At 36.6% G+C, this 23,027-nt stretch overlaps 1 protein-coding gene across 2 annotated transcripts in view; it reads left to right on the top strand.

Moving 5' to 3' along the window:
• The window catches only part of NEDD4 (NEDD4 E3 ubiquitin protein ligase), a 48,890-nt gene that overhangs the window by 2,273 nt on the left and 23,590 nt on the right, over window positions 1–23,027 (top strand). The window contains exons 2-6 of one of the 2 annotated variants that reach the window (XM_035335755.1): window positions 1,229–1,304; window positions 2,898–2,976; window positions 4,025–4,063; window positions 5,692–5,745; window positions 22,711–22,761. In XM_035335755.1, coding sequence (XP_035191646.1) covers window positions 1,229–1,304; window positions 2,898–2,976; window positions 4,025–4,063; window positions 5,692–5,745; window positions 22,711–22,761 — 299 coding nt within the window. Of the gene's footprint in view, window positions 1–1,228; window positions 1,305–2,897; window positions 2,977–4,024; window positions 4,064–5,691; window positions 5,746–8,604; window positions 11,209–22,710; window positions 22,762–23,027 lie in introns of those variants that run through there. The other variant, XM_035335754.1, reaches the window with a different exon arrangement.

Here is a 23,027-nt window from a genome sequence, read left to right as displayed (position 1 = left end):
GTAACTCGTTCACCACCAGAACAGGTCAGCTTTCCTCACAGTCTCTCTGAGTAGCCATTCCTTACAAATGCTTCTTCATTTGCAGAGCCTTCTGCTTTCCCAAGAAGCAGTGCTCTCTCCTCCTCTGAGAGCAGCTGGGCCTTTGCTCCTGAATTCCATACCTTACCACAGGAACCCTGTAAGACCGTGTCTGTGCGTTTATGTTAATTAGCAGGAGGAGTGCAATTGCAAGTGGAACTTAAGTGCCCTTGTCAAACTGTAATTTGAATAATGTGTAGCTGAAATAGTGGGTTGTTTCTTGTTTTTAAGATCTCACACCTTGCTGACACAACTTAAAAATGCCATTTTTGGGGGCCTAGCCTCTCTGTGCTATAAAATAAAAAATAGATGCCCAAGTTCTTCATTCTTAACTTTTTTTTTTTTTGTTTCTTCACTGCTTTATCAGTCTGTTCTGACAAATTTGATACCCTTTTACTTCCTCCCAGAAAATAAATTTATCGTCAGAGGATATTTCCCACCCTGTTATGAATGCAGGGATGCTATTAGGAAAAAATTGCATGTTTTTGGCCCAGTGCGTATTGCAAGTGGCTTGAATGGCTAGCGAGATGTGAGTGACAAACAGTGCTTTGCTTCCTTCCAAACAGAAGTCGTTACAGTGTTCGGAGTGTGTTCTCACAAGGTCCATGCCTGCTCTGGTAGAGGGCAGCCAGGAATTGCCTGCTAAGAAACAGGGGGCTGGAAGCTGCTCATGGGTGCTCTCCTTTCTGTGAGCAGCTGGGAGGTGGTGAAAGCCACTGGGCTCTGCAGATTGTGGCAGCAGCAGCTCGCTCTTGCTTGCCTGTGCTCTAAAAGGTCTTTGTGGGTGTGCTGTGCAGTGCGTCCAAACCGATGGGAGTGTATTGCAAGGCTTTCAGGGGAAATGATGACTGCCACTGCCGGGCCAATTTATTTTCATCTTGTGTCTGAGGGGCGTTTGGGAAGGAAGGCTGTATGCTACGTTAACAATTCTGTCCTGAAGGATGGTGATAATACTTGAAAAGGGGTAAAAGTAGAATAAACTTGCTACTGAATTTTAGGGCTGTTTCTATCAGATGAAATACCTGTATTATTTGTGTGTGGTTTTCAGTATGAATCCAGAACTGTACGAAGAATTGCTTTTTAGTTCTATAAACAAAAAAATAGATCTGAAAAATAAATCTGACTGAATGCATCCTGAATTTTATGTTTTAGGAGAACACACGAATTGTCAGGGTGAAGGTTATAGCTGGAATTGGTCTGGCCAAGAAGGATATCCTAGGAGCCAGGTGAGAAAAAATGTGGTCGATGTCTTAATGTACAGCTGATTCTTTAATTTCTTTCCATAGCTATTTAGATCTTAGTAAATGCTACTATGCCTCTTTCAAAAAAAAAAAAAAATAACTGGCGCCTTATAAAAATGATCAGAGGCTATATAAACATGACTTTTCGGCAAGAAAGTAGACGCCTTCATGTGGACAGATACATGCATTGGCAAAACAACATGTGGGAAGTTTCTGCACGTTAAAATAATCCTGTCTTGGAGGACAGATACATGCCCATATTTTACTTCACTTAGAGTGCAGCTAAAACAATAGTTCAGTTTTAATCAAAATCGTCTCATCTGTACTTTAAAGACTTGGAATGAATACTAAACAGTGGTATAGCAACAAGAGTACTTTAACTCAAATTATGTGCAGAGGAGCAGCATCCACCAGTTCTACAGATGTGGTAAACCCATGGCAGTGGCTTGAGGCTCTGGGTATGTACAAATTTAAAAGTTAACAATCTGTATAAGGAAAGAAACAATTAAAATGATTTAATATTTACCACAGTAAAGATCAGACTTTGTAATTGGAATGTGTTGCAGGATCTTGCAGAATTGGCAAGTGGTAGCATGCAGCTTGTAGTAAAGTTATTTTTATTTTGTCCTGTGAATGGAAGGTCTAAAAAAGTACTGGTGAGTTTAATACCAGTTCTGCTGTCAGCTTTTTTTTACATATGTACAGGAATGCTGTTATTTTAGCACTAGCAGTATTATTTTTACATGTAACATCCATTTAGCATTAGAAAAAAATCTCTTGTGCTACTCCTATTTTTAAGCCAGATAATCTCTTATTTTTTCTCACATGCAAATTTCTTACTTAAAAAAAAGGCAACTTTTCTCATCTTAATTTAATATGTGAAAACTGTATGTTCTGTTGTTGTATGGTGGATGGTCCTCATTACCTTTTTTAATAGTTTATTTGAGCAATTGAATGCCTTGTTTCTGTTCATGGAAAGTAGTTACTCATATAATGTTTCTTGTACCACAGGAAGGAAAAATATCTGAGGCAGTAGGCCATTTTAAGCTGTCATATTAGACACTTTCATTAACAGAAAAATCAAAGTTAAACTCTGTTTGTTTACTAAATGTTAACATTTAGTAAAAATACCAAGTCTTCAAGGAAGTACCTGAAATTCCAGATGTTCCAAATTCTTTTTGTCAAAAACAATAAGTTTAATAGTTAAGATTCTTCAATCACAACTGATTTTTTTCAGGCATGTCTTGTAGAAATGCATTAAGATTATTAAATCTTTTCTCATGCAATGAGAGTTGTGCAAGAGGAAAGAGAATCAAATTGTAGTAACATGCAGAATGTAAAATGGCATAGCTACTATGGAGATAAAAACTAATCAAGCATTATTACTGATTATCTCTAAAACTATTTAGAACATGTTTATAAGTGCCAATGGATATGGTGTTTGTAAATAAATTGTAACTTCTAGTTTTATAGCTTTTGTTAATTTAAGCTTTTTAAAACTCAACTGCTAATAACGCTATAAATAATAATTGAAAAAGTATATCTAGCAGTTTGCTTATCTTGTTTTTCCCCCCACAGTGACCCATATGTGAAAGTGACAGCGTATGATCCAGTGACTGGAGTCCTTAGCAGTGTTCAGACAAAAACTATTAGAAAGGTTAGCATTCTTATCTTTGTGGGTATATTTTTTTTTGATGAGACTCTGAGGGAAAGGTAAGAATACAAGAAATAGAAGGATTAATATGCCTCAAGTGAAAGGAGTGTTCCATAATCTACCCGCTTTTTCTGTTTATGGCATTATTTTTAGTATTTTCCTTTCAATAATTTCATTTGTGGAAGGTAGAGAACCACTAAAGAAGGTGAGGTAAGTACTGATCCAAAACTGAGTAATTTATGGACATACTGGGTGGTTTTCATTGTTTTGGGTCTTTAATGTCTCTTTCTGTACAACTTTTCTATTTTGTACATTAAATTGTACAGTTCACCTGAACTGTGATAGTCCTGGTTTCTCTAGAATACCTGCAGACAAAAGTCAGTGTTAGAAGTGATAATTTCTATTAGATCTACTAAAAATGGAAAACAGAGAGAAAATATTCTTCCAAACTGCTGTTCTCAGATAATACAATCTCTTGTATTATGACTGACCGATGTGTTTTCTCTTGTTGATAATTGTTAGTTTAGCTATGGTGAGAGTGCAAAACATCTATAGTATTTCTGAAAATAACCACAGTTGAGAAAGGTGTGTGGTTGAGCAGATTATATTCTGTTTGGTCCATCTGTGCCTGGTGTGTCGATTACATTGTCGAGAGATCTGGCATCTGGTAACAGTTCATAATTTCAGGATTAGTTTGTTTGCATGTAAGCTATGCAGATACTGAATCTGGACTCAAGGGGAAGCAGTGACTGTTCCTGAAAACGTACCATAAATTAACAGTTTTGGATTGTGTGACATACCTTTTTCTGCATCCTTGGCATCAGTGAGAATCTGAGAATACTTGCTTAAATTGTCTCTGTTCTGCCCTGCAATAAACAGCATAAGGCTGCTAAGACGTTTACCTGCAATAGCAGTGTTAAAGCTTTTGTGCTTTAAGTGTATTGTTATATGAGATAAAGCAGACATAAAACAAGAAAACAACAAAAGATACCTGTATAGAATTGTTCCCATAACTAATGTTGTCTTTTTTTTTTCTTCTTCCTACATACAGTCCTTAAACCCAAAGTGGAATGAAGAACTTTTATTTAGAGTAAGTGTTTTTCCTTTTTTTTTTTTCTTACAGTCTTATTACCTATGTTGGTTATTATGGTTGGTTATTATGTTAACAGTAGGAAAAATATTTTCTTGCTTCTACAGCTTAAGACCAGAAATGCAAACTTTATAATTAATATTCGAAGACTCACAGACTGCTTTCCTTAGGAATACATTTATTTTCAAGACTGAAAATTTAACTATAGCACAAATAAAAATCTTAGCTTCTTTGTTCCATGAATGCTCAAAAACGTGAGCATGGATTTAAAAAACATTTTTGGGATAGCACCAATCTTGTCTTATTGGTTCCAATACAAATGTGCTGTATAAAAAGCATAGTATTACTTCTATTTTAGGAGCAAGGTGTAGATTAGGTGTCTAATTTATGTCTAACTTGTCCAACAAGCACGCAAGCAGACAGAACACGTACTGTATTGCTGAGACATTCATAGACCTAGAGGCCCTAGTTTAGAAAGTGCCTAGTCAAGGGCTCAGACTTCTGTGTTTTTCAGCATGCTTAATAAAGGCAACTTTCTCACATTCAAAATGATGGTGAGTTTCCCTCCTTTGATAAACAAATCAAATCTTGACCTGTGAGGAAATTACGACTCTATATAAAGTAATGTGTAGCATGAGCTTCCAGTCACCAAGTTTTATTATGTGCTTTTCTGCAACATTAAAAAAACCTGTACTGTTTGATTCCTTTATACATACAGCTAGTCCTAGAAAGTGATCCTCCGCCCCTTTTTGTTCCTTTCAGACCTCTAGTTAACACAATATACTTGCATACATTCTGAGCTGCTTTTATTAGAGAATCGGTTTTATAATCTAGATGCCAAAATCATTCAGTTAATATTTTGGTTTTTAATTCATTTTCTGTGGTCCAGAAACTAAATTATCGTTGCATATTACGTTGTGGGAGAGCTCATTTAGGCTTTGTCAGAAAATTTGTCCAGGCATTTCTTGTTGTCAACAAAGAGTTATTTAAGCATTCTTTACCAAATATATGGTATCCTCTGCTAAGTGTCATAAATTTTCCACGTAACTTGCTTTTTTTGAATAGCAGTTCTTGATAGCTGTAACTGCTGATTCATGTGCTCGAAATGGGGGAGCAGTTTCTTTATCTGTAGTCAAAATGACTATGCAGGCAAGTTAGTGGACTCAATAAATAATGCCTGAGAAAATTCATAACGCCTATGGGTCATTAAGTATTGGCATACTCCTTCTTCCATAGTATTTTGATATCTTGCCTGATGTTTTTCTGTGTTGATGCATGTAACAGTTGAGATACCCTTTTAACTTTGTTGGGACAAATGCTTCCTGTGGAGAACTTGAAGACCAGGGGTGCATGCTTGTAGCCAAGGATATTTTTGAAAACGTTCGTCTTCCAGAATACAGATCTGAGGGATTTTTTTTTCTTTGGCGTGTAAATGTAAATATGTATGTATATATAATATTAGCAATGATCTCACATACCAAGTTCTATGAGAAACTTTTTTTTTGAGTTTTTATTAGTTTTACTATGTTTATGCAAGAGGAAAGAAATTATGTCATTTTTCTTAAGACAAACAGTGGAATTCAGTGTATATTTTAACTATTAACATCTTTATTTTTTTTTTTCCCCAGGTTAATCCTCAGAAACACAGACTCCTTTTTGAAGTATTCGATGAAAACCGTTTGGTAGGTCCCTTATTAATACTGCAATTTACTAAACACTTGAATGAAATTAAGTTCACCTGGATTCTAAGCTCAAGATAAAAACAAACCAAAAAACCAAACCAACATCTATAATGAAACTTAAAGGAAACCTGATTTGTTTGTGTGTCTGACGTTACCATACTTTGATGATCTGAAGCAATCATACTATTGCTATTAACTTCTAACGTGTTTCAACTCAAAAGCATCATTTTTTTTATATTTAATCTCAAATGATATGGCCAAATCCCTCCATAATATTGAAGGCTCTGCAATGAATGCTTATTTTTACTACAAAGTAGTGTTGAGAATGTAGGTATCTGTGTACGTGTGAGAAGTTTCTTCAGTATGTGAGGAGTAGCACAGAAAAAATGCTGTACCTTTTCTTGGAAAATCTCAACAAGCTGACCCTGGATGCCTATCCCAGGTATACAGTGTCTCATTTTATTTTTTTAAATCAACCGTAAAAGGCATCATCAGCCTTTGTAGTTTACACGGCAGGTTAAATGTGACTTTTCAGATGTGTTAAAATTATGTTTTGGGCTACGGTTTGTTCTTCATGAGGTAGTACTTCGTAATTAGTCATTGGAGCTTTGCTGCCACCCTGTGGAAGGCAGGATGCATGACTAGAAAATCAGATTCCTAATTTTGGGGAAGGCTAATGTTTTCTTCTTTGTTTTGACCAAGAAAATCTCTTACTGTTTTTTCTCTGATCTCAAGTAGATAAGCTGTTTGACCTGTTTTTTTTAATGGGAGAGGAACCAACAAAACATCTTTATCGATCAACTTGGAAATAGTGCTTTGTTTCCTACGTGTGTGACTGCATTTAGAGACCAAAGCAATGTGCCCTAATCAGTCACTGTATAGTTCTACAATAACAGTATTTTTTTTCTTTCCCATCTCATCATTTGGTCAGTGGAAAAGGCTGTCTCCTTATTTCTATTTAGCTTCCTCTTTTGTGGTGAAGCCTAAATTTCAGCCCCACATGTCTTGAACTACTTTAAGTCAGTGATAACTTTGCCTTAGCTGTGAGTGTTTGGGATTGACAGGCTCCCCCCCTTTATTAATTTATCTTCACATGTCATAAATTATGGGTGCCTTGTGCTTTTTCACTAGGATATGTACCTATGATCAAAAGGTGTTTCATCTTTCATGATTTTAGTCGGCTTGAGTATTAAGCAGCATTTCTTCTGCCTATTTGATGACTGTTTAAAATCTAGATGTGAGCAAGCTGATGGAATTCTCTTAGAGCTGTGAGACTGTCCTCCTAATGGGTGATTTCCTCTGTAGAATTTTGTCCCATGTTTGGATCTGATTTAGTAAGGGAACACTGAAACTTACGTGTTTTGCTGACTTGATGCAAGCTATTTAGTGGAATAAATGGCTTGACCAGTTATCCTCTGTTAAAGCTGTCTTTAAAAGCACTTTAGAAAAATCTGTCAGGAAGAAGAATGAGATTGTTTATGAGATGGGCTAGTGCAGGACTTAGTTGACATCTTGCAGTCTTTTCCTGTCTTACAATAACTTGTCCCAGCTCTGCATATTTCAAATGCAGTACCAGGGTCTACGTTATTTGATAATGAAGAGCTAAATAATATTAAGATTTTCATGGGGCTATAGGTCCTTCTTTTATTATTTATAATTGTTATGTCAACTCTAATTCAGTAAGACAGAATGTTGCATTTTAAAAGGCATTTCTGGAGTGATTAAGGAAGCTGTAGCTGGCTGGCCATACCTGCAAAATCATAGCTTAAGAAAAATGACATGCTGAGAAACGTGGCTGAAATCTTAACTCTGAGTTGCCAAAATATGTCAGTATATCATTTACTTAGGGGTTTCTTGGGTAAATTGAGAAATAAAAACATTTGAGATTATCTGTTGGGGGCAAAAATGTTGCTTTCTTATACTAAAAGTATTATATCTGATAAAATTGTTGCAATTTGTTGTGCATCACACTAGCATGCTACAAACTGCAGCTAATAAATGTGTTGTCAGGACAGAAAGGGGCTTGAAGAACTGCATTGTTTCTTCTTCGTTCACACATCTTAGCATGTGTACACTTTTTTTTTTCTTTTTCTAATATGTTAGTTGTAGTTCAAATGTGACTTTTAAAATCTGTGACCAAGAAAGGTTTTATGGTGTTTGACTTTCCTTCCTGCCCCAACCCCTCTCCAGCACATAACGTTAGAAGAAGTCCAGTTGGTGAAGCATAATGAAATAGATGAAGTATTGTATTTGTTGGCTTTTATGAATAAGCTAGTATTCGTTTACTGCTGCATTCTAATCATGGAATTCAGGTAATGGAGGTTAAGTAAGCCCTGGAGTATAATTAGAAAACAAATTTGTTGCTTGCAAACAGAGTACTGTGAATTCGATTCTTGGCTCTTATTTGGGAAGGAGGTTTAAATGTTAATTTTATTGCCTTCTAGCTTAAAATACAGCAAAGGTTAAATAAATATGGAACAGAAAAAAATCTCGTAGTATGACCTATAAAAGTATAAATGGCCCAGTGTTCTCTTCTGTTTGCGCTTTTTCAGCGGCACTAAGTAATTTCATGTTAGTGTGGTAGCGTTTAGCACTGCATCGTATATGGCTTCTGTGTTCAAAAGTACGTTCATAACCAAATATGTTTAAAACACAAACCAAAAAAATACACTTAACAGTAAGATTGTCTTTTTTTAAAAGTCCCACTAGATGCCAGCAAAGGACCTTTTCAGATAATGTAAGACAGTGAAACATTTGTAGGAATTCTCGGTACCATTACTCTTACAAGAGTTGACAATATATTCATTTATTTGTGCTGGTCATTTTGATAATTTTTTGGAAAAGAAATTAGTAGTTAGCTATGAATATATGACGTGGTTTGTTTATTATATACAGAATAGCTTTCTTTTGTAATTGTGCTCTGTAGCCATATTTATCCTAGTACATAATTCTCCTGGTGTTTCATAGTTATGTAGCTGGCCGTATATTTGCATGTCATATCAAACAGTAATGAATGTTCGCTTAATCTGGACTTGAAGCAAACAAGACGGTAGCTTGCAAGAATATTTTTATTTCTTTCTACCTTTAACAGCTGTAATTTGGAAAGGTTAAAATATTACTTAACATGGTAGGCTGAAAGTAAGTGCTGAATTATTAATCAGGGTAACTTCTTTCTAATTCAGTTGCATCTCCCTAAAAATTATTAACTAATTGGCAGGAGAGCTTTTCAACATGTGCAAATCTTTACAAAGTGTGATCGGTTAACAACGTGTAGATTGATAGATAATGTCAGATTTATTTCAAGTTTTATTTAAATAGAGTAAAAAAACTTTTATTTTTTTAGGGGAGAAGGGTTATTTCCCTGGTTTATGCATAAGTCGGACCTCAGCAGTTTGCTAGCATGGTTACTATTTGGAAATTCAATCCTAGACTTGATACTCAATTATATGGGATTTCATTCCTACCAACTTCCTGTAATTCTAAACCTACGGGTAAAAATATTAGTAGTCATACGCTGCTGAGGAAAGTACGGACACATTGACTCAGCTAGTGCAGCTGCAGCAGGAGTTGCTGTTTTAAACTTGGAAATACTGGGAGTTTATTATATTCATTTATGCAAATTACAGAAGGTATACTTGAAACAAGGTTGGTAGTGTTTGTCAGTGTGTTGCAGCTGAGGTCGTTGGAACATAAGTGCTTTATAAATGAGTGCTTTCTGACTACAAGCAATCAAAGACGGTCCAGAAACTGCAGTTCAACGAATGGCTGACTTATTTCAAGAGGTACAGTCTTTTTTTTAACACTAGTATCTTGCAGAAATTAGGACAAAGCTTGCTACTTCTATGAGCTTTTACTGTTGTGATGTACTAGCTCTAGGTTCTGTGCAGCTGCCTGTAGCCTTCCTGCTGAAGGATTTTTCTGGTTTTCATTCACTAACATGCGTGGAAATGAGAACAAATGGCACAACGGTTAAGACTGCATTTTGCAACTCAAAGAAGTAACACAGATCCGTTATCAGAAACCTCCGAAGATGTTTTGGATAGTAACAATCGGATGTACTTCAAAAGGACACAGAACTCTGAACCTAATGTTACACGAATGAACCTGACTCCTAGGCAAGTTGCTTGTGCACCTGTAATGCAGCAAATAATTAATCAAGAGAGAAAGGCAAATATTTCTTCACTGCAAAAAAAAAAGAGCACCTCACTGCATATTTCTCTACAGTCCAGAAAGTATAATGGATATTTTCGGTCTGGTGACGGCGAAGACACTTCATTCATCAGTATTGGTAACGAAGGAAATTGTGGCACTAGAATTGTGGTTGATCATCCAGCTAATGACAGCCATCTGAGCAATAGCGCTGCGTGCAGTGGCAGTCTTAGCAGTATTGCAGCCAGTGACAATGGATCCTTGAGCAGTGCTGGTAGTGACTATGGATCGTGTACAAGTACCATGAGTGATGGAGGTTCCTATAGTAACAGTGTCATCAGTGACAGTGGTAGTGGCACTCTTTCCACGAGTGATGGTACTTGCTGTAGTGGTGTTGTGCATGGTGACTTTTCATATGGAAACATTTCTAACAAATGTAATCCCTATAGAAACAACTCACCTCAGGAAGAAGTACAAGTGTGTAGAAGTAATACTACTTTTGACCAAGATGCTTTGTCAGTGAGGAAGAAAACTAAAATTCCACTGCGGCGGTGTTCATCGTTGGTAATTTTCCCTAGGAGTCCTTCCAGTACTCCCCCAGCTTCTCCCATAACCTCAGGTCAGCTGCCACATAGAGGTGCCTATCAGACATCACATAAACTAATTATTTCTCCTAGTGAGCCGGCACATAAAGATCAAAGCATTTCCAAGGGTTTCCTTTCAACAGCAGTCAATGGACTTCGACTGTCTAAAACAGTTTGCTCTTCTGGTGAAGTTAGAGATGTTCGACCGCTTTCCTTGAATACATCATTACAGGACAAAAGTAAAATTTTGAACGGCTCTGAGCAGGCAACTTGTGAAGAAGTAGCTGGTGGCTTCTCGTGTATTTCAGTTCATCTGACTCAAAGAGCATTTGCATCGAGCAGTGAAATGGTTAACGGCTGTTGCAGTGCAGAGTTAAATCTGAACTCCAGTGCAAAATACCCTCCTTTAAAACTGGCACGTAGCACATCTGCATGTTTACCCTCAAAAATAGATTCAGAATGCCAGATGAATATAAATGAACTGGAAAGACCAAATGCACAGACAAGCAAAACCCACCATGTTTTGCAAAGAAGTGTATCATTGGAAGGATCACGTCAAAAAGTTTCTTGCTGTTTATCCAGTCTTAAATACAAGTGTCATAGTGCAAGGACGTCTCAGTTGCATATACAGTTCAAGCCGGGGAATGAAGGAAAAACAAGTGGTGGTAACAAAAGATATGGAACCTCTAGAAGGGAAATATCTAGCACTTCTTTGTGGAGGCCCCATAAGGTGAGTGTTCTGGTTTATAGAAAAATCTGACAGTACTTTACAGCTGAAATTTAACTAGAAAACAACAAAATCTATCAAGGTTTAGCACAGCTATTTCAGAATTTCCTAATGATGTCAAACTGTCATCATTAGGAAGTTATTTTTTATATGATCTGTATCTTGTTTTTTAGATTTGTGTCTTAGAATATGGTACTCTTTTGGTGAATAGGTCTTAGAGTAGAATACTTGTATATAACATGTATTATAAACCTTAATTTCCTGCTTGCATAACTTGAAGGGATTTTTTTGTCTAATTATTCAGACATTGGAGGTATCTAAACTTCAGTTTTGTAAAGTTTTAAATACATAACTTTACTGCCTAATAATAATTATTATTAAAATTGCATATAAAATGGGTAAAAATGAGTAGATTAGAGACTTTCAGGTTTATTTCTTATAGGCTTTATTTTACAGTACAGTTCACTCTATATAGAATTAAAGATAAGTAATATTTGAGCAGAGAAACTGTAAATACCATTTGTTTCTGTATACACCCTGAACCACAGGAATTTTCAGAGTTTCCTTTCCCCCTTTTTTTTTTTCTCTTCCAACCACTACTTCAGTCTGAACAGTACACTGTAACTTAATACCTCTCCCAACAACATTGCTGTCCAAATTATAGTACTTCAGGCTAGATAAATATATTTTTTTGGTAATGAAATTCATGTCCAACTAAACTTCAGAAGTGTGTTTGCTCTTATTAACTCTTGAGGCAGTTTATATTAGTGAAGTATAAGCCATGTGAGATGTGGATTTTAGAATTTGTTTAAATAACATTGTGAAGATATGAACAAGCTGAATATTATTTATTGGTTTTAATTGTAAATGCTGATGAAAGAGCAACAACTAATATTTACAAAAGTTATTTCAAGGTTTAAGACCTCATTCTCCATGAATTAGAATTACTGTAGTTTTAATTTGCTTGTAGAAGCAACGAGTTTTATGCTGAAGTTCTGTATTAGTGACAGTTCCTTTCTGAACTAGTAGTTGTATTACCTTGAAGAAAATATCCTGCAATTTTCATTCTGTCACTGCCTTTAGTTAGAGTAGTACCTGATGATTCTATACTTCTGGACTTCTTTCAAGTTTAGTATTGCTTTATGGAAAAAAAAAAAAAAAAAACAAACACGTGTTCTTTTTTTATAGAACTGTGATTTCAGTTTAAGCTGCATTTTAAAGCTCATAGTGGATCACAGGTAACCACTATGTATATTATTTGGCAGTTCCTCATCCCCAAATCCAACTGTTAATGGCAAATTCCACAATAAGCACAAACAGATTATGACATTTTAAGTAGTCTGGATCTAGTTACTCTTTTTTTTTTATATAAAAAAAAAAAAGGAAGAATGGAAAACATTGAGTCATGCACTTGAAGTACATTTCACTGCTAGCTTCTGTGTTTAATGTCAGTTGATATGTAAAATATAAAATGCTCAAATACTGAATGAATTTTATTATGTTCCATCCAGTTAAAACCCAAGCTCAGGATTAGTTTGTTAGTAAACATTTCCAGAGAACCTCATAGCTCACTGCACTGACAGGTTTGTGTCAGTTCCCAGGAATGGTGTTCACAGTGTATTGTCATGAAATCTAGGCTAAATTTAACTTTTTAAAGCACTTCAGAGCATTCTCCTGTGCTAGGACGGCATCTTTACTGTGCTACTGTGGCAGCATATTTTAACCTTACCAATTTCTTAAAATTTTTTTATCTTCCAGGTAGAAAATGAGAGTGATTAGTCTTTTTTATTTGTTTGTTTAAAAAAAGGCTGTCTGAATCCCAAATTGTTGTGGTTACATTGTACCTTTCATGCATTTGCAGATACTTGGTTTGTGCCAAATATCTGATTTGTACCGTGACTACATCCAATTAAAAAGATTTCTGATGCCAGCAAACTGGACACTAAAGGTTTTATAGTAGTGTGTTTGTTTCGGATTCCTCTGAAAGGCACAGAAGCATATTGCTGTTGAAGTGGCCCTATCAGTCTTTATGTAAAATCAGTTTTTGTACAATATCCTGTAATAAAAATTCAAAGGCTCTCCCACCAAATGAATCAAAAGCCATAGTGACTTTATGGCAGTTTAGTAATTCACTAGAATAAACTAGATAAATATTTTTGTGTTTGCTGTTGCAGCCTTTGACAAATATAATAGGTTCTATGGCAATCGTTTAATTATATAGTCCAATTAATTATCATGGTGTGTTGTGACTCATTTAAAAATAAACAACTCCCAAAATATTTCTCTTGACTCCAGTTAGTCTGGCCTAGTATATTGATATGCTGAGTCTGAGTTCAAATTTAACAAGTTGATACTGGAGTAGCATTTAGTAATGTCAGCTATCTGTACAGAGCAGTCATGAAATCAAATCAGTGCTTTGGTCAGAGACTGCAGAGTCTGAAGCAGCGAAAGGTCTACGCATTCTTTTCTTATGTGCCTAGCTACTAGCCTTCAGCCACCTCGTATCAGGTTTCCTGCTTTCTATAATCAACAGCTTGTTAAAGGCTCACTTTAAAAAAAGAGAGAGGGAAAAAAAATCAAAAAATCAAAACATAATTTCTGTGACAGCTGGCCTTGGATTATTTTTAATTAAGTTAAAAAATGTGGGGAATGGTGATGGCCTGCATGGCACTGCTGATCTTTACTGGAAATATGGGGAATAGGTTCTGCAGCAGGGAGTGGAATTTCGTTTATGCAAAGCAGGAGGAAGAGGTATACAAGTGCACGATTACATCATTGACAGTTGCCCCTGACTTTGTATATATGTTTTTAATGTTTTTTTTCAGTGCATATGTCTCTTGGGGTGGATGTAAATCTATAGCTAAAGCACTTCGATGTCACTGGTGTGAACTGGGAGGGTAGGGCTGAGTAAGGGAACAGGCTGCATGTTGCATATGCAGACATTAGGAGGTACAGAGGAAGGGCAGTGGCTACAGTTCCACTTCTTGTTGACCGTGAACAAACTTTTTGAAACAAGAAAAAAAAAAAAAAACACTATACTAATCTCTTCCACAAATATGCTATTACAGTGACATCCCTGTTGATATCAGCACTTCCTTCCAAATCAGTATCACTGCTGGTGAGAAGATGTGTATATCAGAAATGTACTTGCAATTGTTTTAGTAACGGTATGTCTTTAACATAATTTCTTACAAAATTAACAGAATTGTTATCTCTGTGCTTCCGAGTAGTTTTGCTGAAGTTTTGTCTTCATTGAATGAAACTCACACTGAAGAAAAAAATTTAGAGGTGATTTAAAAGATAAAAAGATTTTATATTGTCAGCTTTGCGTGAAAAAAATAAGTTGTAATTCTTCAGCTATTTTCATCAAGTTCTGGAACTTCCCATTTTGCTTTTGTAACAGGAGATGCTGTTTGAATAGCATCAGCCAATGCTTTATCCACCAAGTAGTCATCCATCAAATCCCTTTCTCACCAATTTAGAGACAAGGGACTGTGTGGGACTGTGTCAAACCAAGGCCTTACAGAAGTACAGGTAGCTGACATCAGTTGCTCCAGCACAGAGGGCCATTAGATCCTTCAGGCACAATATGCCCTTGGTGAAAGCCATGCTGGCTGTCTTGAATCACCTCCCTGTCTTCCACACGCTGTACCATAGCTGCCAGGAGGCTCTGTTTCGTGATCTGCCTAGGCACAGAGGTGAGGCTGAAAGGTTGGTAGTTCCCTTGGTTTTACCTTGTACCTTTTTAAAAATGACCATGATGTTTCCCTTTTCCTAGTCACAGGGAACTTCGTCTGGCAGCCAGGACTTTCCAAATACAATGGAGAGTGGCTTGGCAACTACATCAGCCAGCTCCCTGACTAGTCTGGAGTTGTCTTTTCTGCACAAATTGGTATCTCTTTATACTGTTATGCTCTGATTACCTCCTCACCTAATAATGTTCATCTTGTTCAGTAGTGCACGTCTTGAAGGCTCGTGCTACAGGGCCTCCTGTTGCCCGTTCTGTGTTGTGGGATATCAGTTCAGTCAAGGAGAATTCCAAGTCCCATTTGGCAGTGATGAACCACGTGTAACGTTCAGGATATTGCCATCCTGAGAACAACACTGTCTTGGCTCTAGCAGAATACTTTAATAACTCTGTACATTAAAGCTCTAGAGCTTTTTAGTCAGCAGTGAAAATTACATGCACATATTAAAAAGGCTTTTTTTTTGTTTGTGCTCTGCACAAATTATAATTAACCTCATTCTGTTTATAGTCTGCAATTGAACTGAGTCGGGGTAGGTTTCTCATATGCCAACCAAAGGGAAGACTAAAACCACCAAACCATGTGGAGCAGAGCTCCTGGAACAGCTATATAAATTTTTAATTACCCAGTCTTCAGGTTGATTCATGTTCTTTTTGATCTACCACGAGAGTGGGGAAAAATTCATGGTGTGGCTTCTTTAATATAGCCATAAGCTATAGTTACTGTCTCTAAGGCTTACTGAAAATAAAGAATGTGTTATAAAGTAAAACTTTGCTCCCAAGGGAAGATAAAGACATTTTTCCCTTCAATCCTGACTAGCCAAATAACTTTGAGGCTTTCAGATACGAGGCTGTGATCAATGCTATGTTTTGACGTCGTTGTTTAGTGGTACATCACTTCCACTTTTTGTGAGAAATTGAAACCCCAACACCTTTTTTTTAAACCCAATATTTATTGGAAAACGTGATGTAGAAATCAGTCCCTGTAAGCATTATGGCATAAGACAACAGAGCAAACTGTACCTGCAGGTATTCTTCCAAGAATTGTCAAGAAGGTGAACTAGAAAATTATTAAAATAGTAACAATAATATTTTTTTAATCTATTAAGTTGTCTTACTAAGGGAGGTGGCCAGTGTTTTTAAGTGACTGAAAGGGAAATGAAGGGAATTACAAGCTACTGCAACATGCCAGTCTGGAAGAACAGAGAATAGGCTTATCAGGTGTGACAGGTTTTTTTTTGTTTACAGGGAAGGGAGAATGAGCTCGGCTTTCGTAAAAGGAAGCCACGTCTCACAAGTCAAACGAACCAGCAACATAGGAACACGAGTGATCTGATTAATACAGGACACTTATATTCTCAAAATATTTAACAAGAACCCTTAGTAGAAGTTCTGAAAAATAGTTTCAAGGTGTAAGTGTAGAAAACGCTTCCTCATTGGTAACAGCTAATTAAAAGATAAGAAACAGAAGTGAGAATTAAATTGTCATCTCTGAAATTGGAAAAAAAAAAACTGGTAGTGAGCAACTAGACAGTAGAGTGGATGATTTGAAAATCAGTGTTGATAAATGCCAAGTATTGCACACAGGGAAAATCGCTAATGATGCAGGCATAGTAATGGTCTCCCATACTGGTCAGGAAATATTTTATGTCGTGGTGAATAGTCAAATATAGTCAAATAGTTTATGTCGTGGTGAAAATGTCAGCTCAAGTCGTCTTGACAGTTTAAAGGCAAATAGAATGTTCAGTTTTATTAGGAAAGGAATAAAGGAACAAAATTAAAACCACCTTTCTGGAGTTGTACAAATCCACGTATGATTTACAAATTTCAGGTCATCCTCTTTCAGAACACATGTCTAACTACTAGAAAAATAAAGGTCACAAGACTGGTGTAAGTTTTATGTGAGGAGACTAAGTAGACCAACAGCTTTTCAGCTTGGAGGAGGGAACGGAGAAATGATGTAAAGGGTGTTTAGTAAAGTTATAGTTCAGGGGAGGTGAACGTTAACAGGGAATTTACTCTCGTATCGTAAATATATTCTCTGCTGAGTTGCTTTTGCAAGAAGTTGTGGGTATCGAAAAAGAAATGGATTTCAAATGAAGGAAGGTCCATCAAAGTATATTGTATTCTTGATATAGAAAAAGTCCCTGATGAACTACTTGAATCTGGAGGATATATTGGGGGAAGTACTACTCTTACATGCTGCTCTTATTTCCTTTAGCATCTGTTCTTGGCCATTGCTAGGGAGAGGATACAAGGCTACGTAACATTAATCAGACTCCTAGGTTCTTTGGTGCCTGCCCAGCCCTTGCAGCCGCCTAGGATCAAATGGTAGAAATGCTCTTTAAAGTTCTCGCATCAGCCTGGGCTGAGAGTTTTCTTCTGTGTTCCAACACATTTTTTTTCCTTGTGTTCTGTAAGTGGATGAATTTCACAGATTGAGGAAGCAAGTGAAACTGACTGGCATTTTCAAGCGAGTCAGTAGCTTACAACTTGCCTTTACCCTTGTCTGAAGGGGACTGCCCTGCATTTCTGTTAAGTGTCTCTGTTTCAGATGAACTTTCTTCCTTGCTCCTTGTGACGAACAGAACGCACTGCTTTGGGAATGCAGCCAGCAAAATGGTGGTAGCTCATTTCACTGCTGTTTCATGGATCTGTAATCGTCCATGTTTTAAGAGGTCACTCACTCTCGTTGCATTGTGGCAGTTCAAGGTAAACTGCAAGTCTGCAGATGGATGCAACTATCATTGAAGACCTAGGGCTGCTTTGGGGTGTATTGACTGGAGCATAAGCAAACAGAATTTAAGGAGGACATCAGCAAGTTCCTGGCTGAAATTATATTCAAGCTTTAACTGGAGTCATTGAGGATAAGGCATATTAAAATGGGACTCAGGCAGAGGAATGTGGGAGGAAACAGAACTGAGTTCTCCTAGACCTGCATGGCTTCTCTGGCAGTCAGATTTTCATGGCATAAGGGAGAAGGCTGCATTCAGTAACATGAAAGCACGGCTTTCCAACGAGGTTTCTAGAACTTAGAACAGTGCTTACTGTTTTTTGGGGGGGGGGGGGGTTCTACCTTAGCTATTTGTTGTGTTTGTCGTTGTTCCAAATTGAACTTACTGGGAATAATAACAACAAATACTTAAATACAAAGAATATATCCAAAGTGGTTAACATCTGCAAATTATAGGCCTCTAAAAACTATCTAATGTGGGAAGTGTCAAGTAACTTTCATAAGAACTGTTGGGCTTATCTGAAATAAATTGTTATACTGCTCTTGTTGTAGAAATAATTCCAGGTGCCGTGTTTGTGTCCTTTTTGCCTTGTGTCATAGAGGTTGAGGCATCCAAGGTCAGTTTGTGCAGGACAGTTGAGGCCTGGAGGGATTTATTAATTTGAGCATAGCACAGCTTAAGACAAACCAGTAAATGCTGCTGTAGCCAGGTCATCTGAGGACTATGTTTAGGGTTGGCAGCAGTAGGTTTAGGCTTGGGAGAGGTGCCCCCCCCAGTTTAATTTTGTTTTATTATGTTTCTTGCTCTGAATAACAAAAAGTTGACTGTGTGTATTGAGTTCACTGGATGAGTGTATTTATTAGCCAGTGTGGTTACCATCTGTGACATTTGAAATGAGGAAACAGATCAAACCAGGAAGAAAATTACATGTTTAAATTACATTTAAATGTTTGATAGGTTTTTACAGTTTTTAAGTGTTTTAACCTTTATGTTGTTAATTAGTGTAGGTAAAAGTGCACCTGTAATTGTTACTACAAGTGTTTTTCTCAACCTTTAATTGAAGTCATAAGTCTTGGCACAGAATCTCCCACAAATAGATGCAAAAATTTTATGTTTTTTATACTATGATAAAGTTGACCTGATATGAGAAGCAGCTTGTCAAAGTAGTAACTAATCAAATATTTGGTACTGTTTTCTGATTTTTTTTAAATGTTTATTAAAAAAAAGTGTTAGCTGCTTGAACACAGAAGGCCACATTTGGATTGGCTCTTGACAGTTATGAACTGTAATATTCCTGCTTTTCTATATAGTAGCTTATTTGGCACATCGTTCCATAAAACCAAGGGAACTCAAATTCCTGATGAGTAAAACATACCCTTTACTAGCTTTTGACTTGCTGTTTTTGTTGTGCTTAAGTATGCTTCGGTTATATTAGATGTCAAATTATCTTTCTGTGACCCATGTGAAAATGAGTTCTCATATGCCAAAAAAGCACCCAAACCTATCTTGAATTACTTTGTTAATGACTGTGTAAGCCCAGGTTCTTCAAGTAGCAAACCCTGAATGGAGTAATATGCATGGTGTGTTAAAATAACTGTGGGCTAAATATGAACTTTCAAGGAATCTACCTATAGAGTACTTGTGCTGTATAAAAAGTATAAGCTGTAAATGGAGAAACATGATATTTTTTCTCTGGTCTTTGTAGGGCAGGAATTCTCTGAAAATATCTTTAAAGGCGAGGGAGAATTAGTGAAAATAACTCATGTCATTTCTAAATGCTGTCTGTTAAACAGATGGTAAAACTGCTGAGGCATGTTATGCTGACACCTTTCTCTGGAAGCAGCCAGCGGGGCTGAAGGTCCTGCAGAAACATACGTCGTGTAATAACTATCTATCTAACACTAGCTATTTTCTCTTCTTCGAAAATGCCAATGGGTTCTTATACCTCAGTAACTGTCCACTTGTATTTGATCATAAAGGCCAATTAAAAAGAAATGCCTGCATTTCATGGAGAAAGATCTCTCCTCACCATCTACCTCTGCCCCGTGAAAATACAGGTACAGGAGATTGGGACTTCAATGAATTCTGTGCAGTAAGGTAGTCACGGCTTTGCAAGACAGACAAAACATTGCTTTTAGAATCCATGAACTTGGTGAGATCTTAACATGATCATTCAGTTTTGCTCATCTGAAATGTGTTGTTTGTTGTGCAAGAAAAAAAGCTCAATTCTCTTGATTTAGAGATCGAGATAGCTAAATAATACAGTCAGGGCAGGCAGCATGAAAAGAAAAATACTTGAAGTTGCTAGTGTAGCTTGGGAAAGTTTGCTTTTATTTTCAGTGTTTTTTTTTTCATTCTCATCAAGCTTGTAACTAACATCGATGTTTGAGTCTTTAAGCAAGAAGAATGTTGGTTTTATAAGGGATCTATTGAGCTCTTGTTTTCTTAAGCAGTGATAGTCTGGATCACTGTTTGTTTTTTCAGTTTGAATTGATACTTTATATTCTGTATAATAAAAGCTGTGTATTTTCTCCTTTTCCCATACAGCTGCAGATTTGTGTGTGAAGACCAACTTCATGTACAACTAGTTGTCTGTTTGTTCAGGAAAAGAGTGGGAACATGCTTCATGCACTAATACCAAGAAAAACTTAATCACAAAAGTTGGTAGAGAAAATGTTATTTCAACACCATGATCTTATACAAAAGCTGTTTCACATGGCACTGTGGTGAATCCAACAATTAAGAAAGGCATTAAATTCAGATAACTGCTCAAGCCTGATAAATTTTGGTAATGTTCTAAGCATTGCTCTTTAATGTGTGACTCAGTATGATGACACTGGGACACTCAGATAATCACGTCTGGTAGCAGTTTAAAATCTGTTTGTATCCAATTTATGATAGGAAACAGGAAAAAAATCCAGCATCTTAAATGCTAAGGCTTGTTAGGTGGATATATATATTTACAAAATAGACGGGAATTAGTTTTGGACTTCAGGTGTGTCTGGATTACTTTTTCAGTGCTTTTACTCTTTGAGCACTCACTTTGGCATTGCATTAGAGTTCTTCAAATGTATTGTGTATAGCAGCTGTCTGTCCTTGCGTGTTTTTAATAACTTTCTATAGACTAAACCACTGAATCCGTAAAATGAAAGGCCTCTTTGTTAATGTAATATATCATTAATAGAGGTTTATGCACTTATGGTTTGGCAGGCGGAAAGTTTGAGTTCTCTGGCTGACAAGAAATTAAAAGTTGACAAGAACAACTGGCCCACTTGTCTTCCCTAAAGAAACTGGGGTGCCTGCTCTCACGAAACAGATCTGAACAGTTTCAACTCCATTGACATTTAATTGTTAATGTGTGTGATGTCTGTTTCAAAGCTTCTTTGGCACTTCTTTGAAGGCAGTTAGTCAGCTCGTCATAGCGAGGCACTCTGCTTCAGAGCATTCCTGCTATCTGATCTATGCATTAGTAGTTTGGAGGTCAACAAAAATCTCCGCTGGAGGATTTTACTCGCTGGCTGGAGGAGAAAGTACTGTTAAAGGTTGGTTATCGAGGCTAGCTCTACTAAAAATAGCAGGAGAGACAGCAGCATAATAAAGTGAATAACAGGAGCCTGTACTAAAATAATGCTGGTAACAAACACAATGTTCTGCGGTTTTCTAAAATGCAGCAGACTTTTGTCCCACATTCCAGTAATTTATTTGAGCGGCTTGTTCCACTTGAGGATTGCCAAGAACTTTACAAATACTAAGTCTTTTAACGTGTCTAAGGTATGTGCTGTGCCATTTTAAAAAGAACCTCATAGGCAGAAATGATAGCTATATTTTTCCAGAAGCTTGTGGTCTGTAACAACACAGAAAATTTTCCTTTACTAGGTCAGGGAAGTTTCAGACTCTTCTGGTATGAAAACCTGTTGTAGCTTTCTATACCCAATGAGTTTGTGAACTGAAAAGCTATTTACTTTTGCTTTGTGTTTGGTTGTCTCCCTCCCTGGTTTGAATATGAGACATATATAACCTTAAGTTAAATTTACAGTGCGTATCTGTAGGTTTCTGGCACACATGATATGTATGATAAGCTCTGCAGTCCAATTGTATATCGTGCTTTTTGGGAGGTATAAAAATTAAAGCTTTAAGTTAGCATTGTCAATAAACTCATACAGGTATGAGGCACTGTTTGTACACATGCATGTACAATTTAAAGATGAAATGGGTAAACCTGGGACAACAGACCTAAAGAAAAGAGGTACTAGAATTATTAAGGGAGAAATAACTGCTTGAAGAAACACCTGTATCCTTTAAAGGCAGATGTTCTAATGGAGAATGCGGTGGGACAAAAAGATTGGGTAGAATAGGACAGGAGTTTTAGTGTCTTGAATCCTAAAAATACAGTCATGCTTGCAAAAAGGTGAAACGTACAGCTTTGTCCTGAGGCGAAGGAAATAGATTTCAATGAGATGCAGAAACTGGGAATGGAAAGTTATGGAAGAAGACCATCTAAATCCTTGGGTGATGAGTTTGAATAAAAGCTTACGGTACAGCAACAAATTCAGGAAGAAGGTCTGAAAATAATTGTATTGTTCTGTGAGAAATGCTCAGTTGTTTAAGTACATATCAAGACAATTATTTTACTTGAAATAGCTAGTGGAAGTGCCTTTACATTTTGCCCTTTAAAACAATGTTTCCGTTAGAGATGCTGAGGATCTCAGTCCTAACTCTGAACAGCTCTTCTGTTTCATTAGCACTAGTCCGTGTGATCTAAACAAACAGACAAAATCCAAATCCCCACCACCAGCTTTGTCAAACTTCATTTATTTTGAGAAAGACAAAACTGTCCAAGACTCTGAGTGTTGGTTCAATCAGAGTTTGTTCTACACAGAACAAGTGTTCTTGTCTATGTTTCAAGAGTGCCTTGAAATTCTTTAAAAAAACATTGCTGTATTATCAGGGGTTTGAAAAAGTATCCTTAAATACTTCAAAACTTTAAGGTTTTTGTGCTTTTTCTTTGTGTTTTATTTTCCTTAGACTCGAGATGATTTTCTTGGGCAAGTGGATATTCCTCTTTATCAGTTACCGGTTTGTATTTATTTATTTATTTTTGTTTTAAGATTGTGAAAAAGTGATTTTGTAAACAACTGTTTTAGTTAACTAAGAAAGTAAACCTTACTCATGATGTAAGTGTTTGAATTCTCCTGTTCTGGCTGTGTTTACAGCTGATACTTATCAAAAAGATGGAGTTTACCTTGTATTTAGATAAGGATTTATGTTAAAATCCTTAAAAAAATGAGTTAAAAATGCTTTTAGATTTTTTCAAGAATAACAATAAAAGGTTTTAAACTGTC

This window comes from Oxyura jamaicensis, chromosome 10 (assembly GCF_011077185.1).
Source record: "Oxyura jamaicensis isolate SHBP4307 breed ruddy duck chromosome 10, BPBGC_Ojam_1.0, whole genome shotgun sequence".
Lineage (NCBI taxonomy): Eukaryota > Metazoa > Chordata > Aves > Anseriformes > Anatidae > Oxyura > Oxyura jamaicensis.
The sequence above is the reverse complement of the archived record's forward strand: the minus strand, read 5'-3'. Positions and strand labels throughout refer to the sequence as shown.